General features: G+C 36.9%; 2 protein-coding genes across 2 annotated transcripts in view; one reads left to right on the top strand and one right to left on the bottom strand.

The window, feature by feature from the left end:
- The window catches only part of LOC107557575 (osteoclast-stimulating factor 1-like), a 5,805-nt gene extending 4,061 nt beyond the window's left edge, over positions 1–1,744 (bottom strand). Inside the window, exon 1 of the mRNA XM_016241049.1 lies at positions 1,528–1,744. Coding sequence (XP_016096535.1) covers positions 1,528–1,561 — 34 coding nt within the window. The 5' untranslated portion in view covers positions 1,562–1,744. The remainder of the gene's footprint in view (positions 1–1,527) is intronic.
- A 2,239-nt stretch (positions 1,745–3,983) lies between these two features.
- The window catches only part of LOC107557576 (proheparin-binding EGF-like growth factor), a 7,829-nt gene continuing 1,482 nt past the window's right edge, over positions 3,984–10,330 (top strand). The window contains exons 1-2 of the mRNA XM_016241050.1: positions 3,984–4,050; positions 6,830–7,003. Coding sequence (XP_016096536.1) covers positions 4,011–4,050; positions 6,830–7,003 — 214 coding nt within the window. The 5' untranslated portion in view covers positions 3,984–4,010. The remainder of the gene's footprint in view (positions 4,051–6,829; positions 7,004–10,330) is intronic.

The following is a 10,330-nucleotide window of genomic DNA, read 5'->3' on the forward strand; positions in this document are numbered from 1 at the left end:
TAGCAGCTTTTTTCCATAGAATATTCATACTGACAAACCTAGTGACTTTTTTGGATAAACCTTAGCTATGGTTCAGTTGGAAGATTTCGCCAGTGCTGTCCCGCGAACGCGAGGTCTGACTTTCCCGGAGAAGTGTCGCCTCTCTCGGCGTGTGTTCTGTGCAGTGAGCGGCAGAGAAGCACCGCAGCCGACTCCTCAATAAACGAGTACACAACAGCGTTTCCCAGCACCTGTCGCTTACTGAGTGTTTGGAATTATAAATATGAGCGTAGTTCATCTGTTAATATCACATGCACTTTTTTGCTTGTTGTTGTTTTTAGTTTATTACTCAGACGCAGGCAGTGCGCTGCATGAGACAAAAAAGTAATATAGCCAAAACAACCGCATAGTCGCTCTTTTAGTGTAGATGCATGCTGATTTCATCAGACGATGCCGTGATTATAAATGAGAGTGACTCCTGGTTAACATGCATTAAAAGGGGTCGTGTTTAGTCACTATTTAGTGTGGTATTTTTGGACAATATTCACTCATCATGACAGTAAAATAGGGCATTCTAAGTCAATATACTGCAGTATTTCCTCTCAATCAGTAGAAAATATGGTTAACACCTGGTAATGCATGAAAAAAAATAATACCGTCATGTACCGTGAAACCGGTATCATTTTGAAAAATACCGTGATATAAATTTTTGGTCATACCGCCCAGCACTAAGTCATAATGTGCATTCTTTTTTAGTTCTGTAGTCTAAAGATATAGGTAGTATTGTGTCAAAAAGCAGAAATAAAACATTTGATCAGTTCTGCAAATCTGTTATTGGTTGTTTATATATGAAAATAACATGCATTGTACCAGCTGTGAAAGGATAATATTGGTCTAGCTCTACCTACAACACGTATCTTTGACCGTGCATAAATCACCAGTCCAAATGTCATGTCATTTTGCACACATAAGCACAGTGAAGCTGCTCTTTCATATGGGGAAGTAACTGTGAGACAATAACCAAACTGAGTGTGACTCAAAACCGTTGATCTGTCGATCTAGTCAATATTTTTGGGCATCATAAGAAAACATTTTTTTTCAGAATGAACCGATTATAGTCAAAAATGCGTTGTGCGTCTACGCTGACCAAACGCGCTGTGGTTCTGAACCACAGCCAATGGCTGGCTTGAGCGATTTTCTCTTTCCAAACCCATTCCTGCCATCTGTGGCAAGGCCTTTTACTATTTTTGTCTTGCTCTTTGAACCTTTAAGCCAAGATGTGGTGGTTTGCGCATGTTAACCAGTGACAGGCGTTTAAAACGCGTAAAAGCGCAACGAAAGTTGCGTTGCTTTGCGCTGGAGAAGCGCCAAACTCCACCCGCAGGAGAAAGTTCACGAAGACCCAAAATTGCATGCTCTTATATACATTTCGTTGTACGGCATCGGAAACCAGCGTGTTTGTATAGCTATCAGACAAATAAACAACGCAAAAACGTATGAATAAATAATGAAACTTTAGTAGGCTTTTCCTCCACGCGCACCTCTTACCTGGTTTAGCTGGTTTGGGGGGAGGCTTTGACATTTCTGAACTCTCCAAAGGCTTTTAAAGAAGACTTCCGAGTTGTTTAAGATAATAATACGTAAAAACGGTATTAAAAACTGCTAAGAGTGCAAATGAAACAGTCTATCGTTGCTATCTTCCTTTAGGCGCTGTCAATGAGGAAGCGTTAAGGGGCACAATGCGGAAAAGTTGCACTGCGCATGCGCAGAAGTCTGAAATTGTCCTGCCCTTATGACAATTTTACTATGGTAACATAACAATAGTTACTATGTTGCATATAAATGCATATAAAACTATTTATTTGAAACTTAGATATAAATCTATTTGCTGCAAGTTATAAACCTTATGGGACTGATATAATTATCCCTTTTAATAATGATTCATGTATTTTATTCTAAATATGTAGTCGATGACGAAACTGCAAATGATTCATTTTCTGTTTTTGCAATATGGAAAACAGCATGTCTATTTTGTTAGCTTTAGTTCTGCTATTATTTCTATAAATGATTGTTGAAATGATTGAATGGGGTTTGATGCAAGTCTTAGATTTAGGGAATGTATTAATAACATTAACCAACATCGATGAATTACATAATGCTTAACAGTAGTGTAGACAATAACAAAACATTACTGACAAATATCAAGATAAACTTGTCTTTTTAGACAGCATGCATGGTCAACAGTGGTAAGTTAATCTAAAATACTAAAAAAAATAGTAAACAAATGCAGGACATTTTTCTGCACTTTTTTAAAAACTCCTTTTAATACTCTCTAAAAAATGCTGGGTTAAATATAACCCAGTGCTGGGTTAAAAAGGGACAAACCCAGCTATTGGGTTGTTTTGACCCAGCGGTTGGAATGTTTTGAACCTAACCGCTGGGTCAAAACAACCCAATAACTGGGTTTGTCCTTTTTTAACCCAGCGCTGGCTTATATTTAACCCAGCATTTTTTAGAGTGTACCTAGCTCACAAATGAAACCATGAGTATGTATGTAAACCTCTAGACTTGTGAGGAGACACATAACATTGGTCTGCACCAACAAGTCGGTTTACATTGCAGGCAAGTTTTAAGGAGCTGCCTCAGAATAGCTCTGCTTTTAGTCATTTCTGTTTTAAAAACTGACAACCCAATAGCTGGGTTTGTCCCTTTTTAACCCAGCGCCGGGTTATATTTAACCCAGCATTTTTTAGAGTGTACCTAGCTCACAAATGAAACCATGAGTATGTACTGTATGCAAACCATTTAACCCAACCGCTGGGTCAAAACAGCCCAATTGCTGGGTTTGTCCCTGTTTAACCCAGCACTGGGTTGTATTTAACCCAGCATTTTTTTAGAGTGTAGCATTACATCCACTGTCCATGTAGACCTGTCTATTATCTAAGTTCTGAGCTAAAAAAAGGATGTTCGATGTTATCACTGAGTACATGGAATTTTAAGGCGTTTTCCACATGATCAGAAAGAAAACTCACTCTTACCTTTGTAAAAAATTGACCTCTTTACACATTTTCACTGTATTTTTTAAATTACATAGGATAATGTAAAATGCATTTGCAAATGCATTGCTTTTAGTTAAAAGTTAAAAGGAGTGAAACCTTTGCTTTATGAATCCAGTGGTGTCTCAAAATATATTTTACTCTTATTTAAATTCTGGTTAGCAGCTAATGGGATGTTTCGTTTGTTCTGTGTTAATGGTTCAGGGTTATTAGCTGAAATCTTCTTCCTTTTGGGCTCTTCAGAAACTCATGGCCATGCAGATGTGAGGGACATGTTGCACGGCAGGCGACTCAAACAGAATTTAAAATGCACAAACACGTTTATTAATGGCTTCATCTAAGAAAACCGGTTGTTCTTCCAGCTACCGCTCTTCTGTAGAGTACCATAGTTTTTTGGCCTCAAATTTCAGGGACAGTAATTAATGACCCACGAGGCCGTGTTCACACACAGGCACAAAATGTGTGCACTGGTGGTATTTTGGCTTCTCTCTCTTTATCTGTTCATTCATTCTTTTCATTCCAGACTTGATGTGTCTCATATTCCATCCCAAATATTTCAAAGATCCTCGGCCAAATTCAGTTCCAGTGACTCACTTACATCACTGCATGTAAAACGTCCTCACAATTGACCATTACAATTAAAATAAAGATGGACAATTTTCATGTTTATATCGCATTCAGATCTCAACAGCAGAAAAAAAAGTGGAGGTACAGTATTATAAACATTCAGCTTCATAGCTCAGTGACGTGAAATGGAAAATTAATCTCACATAATGACTTGTGTATGAATGACCAGTGGATGTATTCTACAGGTGAACTCTCGTCAAACATTTATCTTACAAAAGGCGCCTACAAACACGCACAAACACACATTAGCTGTGTGTGTGTGAAGGGAAACCTCCCTATAAAAGCTCCTCCTGGACGATAAGTACATGACAAACAGAAACTCAACACAGAACTCAGCTGTCAGCTGCCATGAACCTACAGTGCCTCTCCTCTCTGCTGCTCTGTGTCGGTGAGTTGCGTTTTCTCCATCCTGATCTGACCCTGTGTTATATTAGATTTGACCTGTCAGCTTCGGGTGTGCCACGGTAATAAAAAACCTGGAAATCGTAGGGGAATTAAAACTGTGATATCCAGTTCTGAAAAAATCATGGAAATGTAAACAATCTTTTTTTTTTTATCCGTGAATATATGAATTTCTAGTTATGCTTTGCTCTAAAATATTTATATTGCTTAGAAACTTTGTCATTTTGATCACAAATTATGTAAAATAATTAAAAAAATCCTTGTCCAGTGATAAAGTAACAACTGGAAAAATGACGAAAAGTCAAAAAGTGGGTGAAATTTGCAAGATATTCTCTTCCATGTTGAGTGTAAATGATCTGCAGTTGCTTATTATTATTTATTGGTTTACTGTATTTTAATTTCACTTTGACAACTGACAGAAGACAATCGACTGATGAATATGAAAGACTCCAAGATAGTAAGTCTCTCGCTGAGTGAAGTGTGGTGTTGTGTTTGTGTCTCCTGACAGGCAGGCTTTGGGAAATTGACTCGACCTGTAGTAACATGCCTCTGAATAGCTGTGAGCTCCGGCTTTTTTTCCATATAGGTGTATGCCAGAACACCACACAGTTTAAATCTCGGCTGTCTGTTGTCATGTTCGACGTCACAAAGCACTTATTGTTAATGGCAAAGGACAGAGAATTAGGGCGTCACACCGCAGTGTTAAATATATATTTAGCTTTGCGAACTAATGTTATAAAGGTCATCCCCGCACACAATAATAGGTGTGTGTGCGTGTGTGTGTGTGTGTGTTAGTGTGTGTGTGTGTGTGTGAATTTCTTTGACAATTAAATGCAGAATTCCAGTCGGTAGGAGTGTTCAGATCAAATGCATTTACTCAAACATTCTCAGTGTAGACTTGTTTGACTGCAGCCGTCGCCAGATGATACCTGTGAGAGAAAGGCACATACACTACTTTAAAAGGTCGGAATGTCATTGAATTACCACATATTTATTCATTAGAAGAAAAACAGCACATGCACGCTTTTCATGCAAAATATTTGACAGCAAAGTTTGTTGTTTAATATAGTGATGTTCTAAAATAAAGTTTTCCGAGGCTCTGTGTTTGTAAAACATTAAAGGAACATGTTAATAGTTAAATGTGATGAAGAATAGAATATGTGCAGAATAAAATGCCATGCAAAATTACAATTAGTGCTTGATAGACTGGATCGGACTGCCACACACCCAGGGCTGGTGGAATTTGTTTCTGCAATTTTCAGACAATGGCACCTTTGATTACTACAATTCAAGCCAAGAGGAAATCAAACGGATGCTTTTTCCTGGTCTTTTTGTTCATTATTCCAAGGTTGACTTTGTAATCTTTCATCAAAACGTGATGATCAAAGCTTACTCCACCTATGCAACAACGTTACCATGGTTACTTAAGTTTCAACCAACAGATGTTGGCTGTGTTTCGGGATGGGAGTAGTCCTTCACGTTCACATTCAGGTCTGGCTCCAATCTGCTATATAACGCCCACTTTTTTTTTGTTTTGTTTTTTATCCCAATCAATTCCTGATGGATAAAATCAAGTCCCGGCCTACATTTTTTTCTCACTGAATAGCATGTTTCACTGTGGAAATGAATCACATGGGTTGTGAACACTGAGACCTCCTTTGATGCAAACATTGTTTTATGTTGTCTTAACCCTGACATATCAAATAATAGTCTGAAAAATCATTTTTTTAATCAATTTATTTTTAATGGAATAGTTTATTGATTTTATTGCATGATATATAGAATATGGAGGCAAAAAAAAAAAAAAAAATAACAATTTTGGCCCAAATTTGGTGCAGTTGCTTATATTTATATGGCCAAAAAGTAAGATGATAGCTTTAAATTTAAATCTTTATATCAGTACAGCAGACTATATAAAATGCATACAAACATCAGTTATCTCCCAATAATATGATATTTAAATGCTTAGTTTTATGATCAAAGCTCTGTAGTTTGTAGTGTGGGGGCAAAACATATAACGCAATGCAATACAGTGATGACTGAGAGATTACGCATTTGACAAATTTTCAATGAAACATCATTTTCCTAATCAAAATCATCGTTTTATTCATCAAAAGTGCCATTCTTCATGTAGAAAACCTAATCCCAGACACGTAAACTAAGATTAAAGGGCTAGTTCACAGCTGACAAAATGGGGTTTTAATAAAAGTTGGCAAAATCTGCAAACTTACCTTTAATAGCTGGTCTGTATGGGTTCTGTGCAGTATTTATATTCGCATACCTGTCATTATATTGTGTATTTTAGCATGAATGGAACGCTGTGTTGATCGTATCGGATTCTGAACTATGTATTTTATAAGCAGGTGTCCAACAAGACAAGAAGACATAAAGCACTCTAATGTTATATTGTATTTGCAGCAGGTGCAGCTTTACCTCACATAACCTCAATATTTTCCACTCGCTTATGTCTTGCACTCTTGTTTTCCCTCTCTCTCACACATACACAGATAATCTGCTCAGTACAATAAGCACGGGGTGTTTACAGGATGACTCAACATCAACCGCAACATTAGATTAACCTCTCTTTATATCTGCTAATTGAGGTTAATGTGTCATTGTGATATAATGAAGCGTTTGATCCTGTTTTTATGTGCAAACTGGGCCGAAACCAGTGTTGCTGGCCGAAACTAAATACAAATCAGCATTCCTCCCAAAGCTGTTACTACATTCCTGCTGTGATTCATAGTGTGTGTTTCTGTGTGTAGTTTGCAGTGCAGTTTCCACCAATACGACAGCTGCTGCTCACACACCTGCACTGGATCATGTGACCGTGATGTCTTCATCTGGGGAGGGGCTTCAGAGGGCTGTGGGTGAAGATTTGGAATCTGATGATGATCAGGATCCATCAGGAATGTTCAGTGTTCCAACTTCGTTTAAAGGTACAGTCGAACAAACCCGTCCACTTGCTTGACAATCTCCCGCAGACGTCTGTTATTCTTAGAATAAGCTAATTATAATTACTGACCGTAATAACACCTTTGGCATTTTAATTAGGATATTAAATGCGTCATTTATGATTATGAACTAGAAAGGCTCAGAAATGAACTAATATGTCAATTTAACACATTTTCATTATACTAGCAATAACTGGGGGAATTTCACAAAAAGAACAAACAGTTCATGTTTCACTCTAAAATAAAAAGAAAAATAAGAATGCATAGTGAATTAAATGAATAGAGTAGGTAAGTAAACTATAAAAATGTAAATTAACTGCATGCAATAAAACAAAAGTGTGTGACAAAATGCTGAAGAATTCTGTTCATTTGAATTAAATGAAATACATTAAACAAGCAGCAAGTGTAGAGATATTTGGTGAAAAAGACCATACTTGCATCACTGTTTTACTGTATTTATGGCAACATTTAATTCAACTTTTAAAACTCAAAGTATAGAATTCAAATGCCAAAAACATTAAAGTATGAATCTTTCAGAAACCAAAGTCAGTAAAGGAGGTGTGAAGATGTCATTATTTAATCCTTACACAAACTTGCAAATATCTTCCATAGATGTCTGTTCTTAGATTAAGCTAATTATAATTACTGACTGGAATAACACATTTTGGTGTTTTAATTAGGACATTAAATGCATCATTAATGAACTACAAATGAACTATTAGTGAACTACTTTCGCAATAATAATAACTGAACAAATCTTACAAAAATATATATGTTTCAGTTCACATAAACTTATTTCAGTTAATCAGTTCATATTTTACTCTAAATTCAAAGAAAAAATAGGCATAGTTTGTTTGCACACTCTCTATTCAGTACCAAGCAAAGCATGCTGGGAACTGGAAATCCCTTGTCCAGTTTCAGCAATGCTACTGTACATTACTGGCAAGAAAAAATATTCATGTAATTCCAATGCAACTTACATTAACTCGATATATTAATTTCTGAACCTTTGTAGTTCATTAATGATGCATTTACTGTCCTAATTCAAATGAATTTCATGCAATAATACTAAATGTTGTGAATGATGATTCAATGATTCGTCAAAAACTGATGAAGAATCGCTTCATTAATGAATTGAGCAAACAACAAGTGTGGAGATATTTGGTGAAAAATACCTTTCTTGCAGTTCTGAACAATTTCTCAGAATTGTTAGACATAAATGCTGAATTGTGAGATATAAACTTGAGAATTGTGAGGGGAAAAAAAGTCAGAATTGTGAGACAATTAGCTTTTTTTCATGGCGGAAACAAAAAACACAATTGCAAGATGTAAACTCAGAATTCAGAGAAAAAAAGTCAGAATTGTTGATATAAACTCAAAATTATATCTTGAAATTCTGACTCTTTTTCAGAGAATTGAAAGATAGGCCTATCTCAGAATTGTGAGATACAAAGTCTAAATTACCTTTTTTATTTTTTATTTCATGGCGGAAACAAAAAAAAAAATGAAATGGTAAAATGTAAATTCAGAGTTCTGAGAAATAAATTCAGAAATGCAAGATATAAACTTGACTCTGTGAGATGTAAACTCGAAATTGCGAGTAAGAAAGTCAGAATTTTAAGGTTTATGTCTCACAATTCTGACTTTTTTCTAAGAATTACGAGATATAAACTCAGAATTGTGAGATATAAAGTCTAAATTTGTATTTGTTATTTCAGGGTGGAGACAAAATAAAAGAAATCACAAGACGTAAATGCAGAATTCTGAGAAAAAAAAGTCAGAAATGTGAAATATAAACTCAAAATTGCAAGATATTGCAAGAGAAAAAAAGTCTGAATTTGGAGTTTATGTCTCGGAGTTCCGAGTTTAAATCTAGCAATTCTTACTTTTTTCTAAGAATTGCAAGATTTAAACTCAGAATTCCGAGACTGGAATTCTGAATTGTGAGATATAAAATCACAAGTGCAAGCAAAAAAATAATAAATAATAAAAATCAGAATTGTGAGATAGAAAGTCGTAATTACCTTTTTTATTTATTCCATGGCAGAAACAGGCTTCTATACTTTTCTGCATGCACACTACATGGAATTCACATAAAGAGTTTATAATTAATGAAATTCAGTCAACATTGCATTAACGTTGTGTTCAAGTAACGAAATTCTGATTTATTTCAGATGTAAGAGAGGTTATGATGGGGAACGCTGTGGGATCCAGCTTCTCGGGACGTCTCGGGACGAGAGCAGCACTGAAACGACCCACACCGCGCTCGTCATTATGGCTGTCGTACTGTCAGTCATCAGCTGCCTAGCCATTCTGCTCATGGTCTGCGTGCAGTAAGTACATTCAGTGCTAAATATACACCCACACACACTCATTCATCTTTCACACACAAAACACACGCCTGGGATATAATTGGCACATATTGTGACAGCAGTTTGGACACACCTATTCATTCTTTATCATTATTATTGTAAATCATAACAAGTCATTAATACTACAAGATAACTCTACCCAGCTAACGTTCCAATTAAGTTTCCCATTGTTTCTGAATGTTCTCTGAACATTCTAAACATCAGTTTTAAAAACGTTTTTTCTTTGTAATGCGAATATTAAAGGGGTCATATGATGCGATTTAAATTTTTCCTTTCTCTTTGGAGTGTTACAAGCTCTTGGTGCATAAAAAAGATCTATTAAAGTTGCAAAGACTAAAGTCTCAAATCCAAAGAGATATTCTTTATAAAAGTTAAGAGTCAACCACGCCTACCTAAAACGCCTCGTTCTAACACACCCCCACATGTCTACATCACTGTGACACGCCAAAATGTTCAAGCAAAGACAGAAGGCGTAACTTTTATTCTCGCTGTAGTATTGTTGACGCCGCCGCCATGTCCTGAAGGCGCTGTGTTTCGTTGTGAAAGCGAAACTACTTTGTTTGGTCTTCCAAAAGAGGACGATATCTGCTTCGTCATGCCTGGAGCTGATCCGTGCTGGTCGCTGAGGGAATACATCAACTTTGCGCTGTGGATCGCCGGATCGGCTTTCACCGTGGACGAAGCGGAGTCCAGCCCGGGGTCGTCACATGTGGTTGCCGCAAGCCTCCTTCGTCGAATCTGCCGGCCGCGCCGTTCTCAACCCCACCGCCTCTGCTCACTCTAGCCCGGCCTCAGCTCACGCTAGGCCGCGGTTTCCACTCACGCTAGGCCGCCGTGTGTCTCGTTGTGAAAGCGAAACTACTTTGTTTGGTCTTCCAAAAGAGGACACGACTAGAAATCAGTGGTTAAGTTGTATTTACAACACTGTTCCAGAACAGTT

Source organism: Sinocyclocheilus grahami, unplaced genomic scaffold, assembly GCF_001515645.1.
Source record: "Sinocyclocheilus grahami isolate Dianchi unplaced genomic scaffold, SAMN03320097.WGS_v1.1 scaffold609.1, whole genome shotgun sequence".
In the NCBI taxonomy this organism is placed as follows: domain Eukaryota; kingdom Metazoa; phylum Chordata; class Actinopteri; order Cypriniformes; family Cyprinidae; genus Sinocyclocheilus; species Sinocyclocheilus grahami.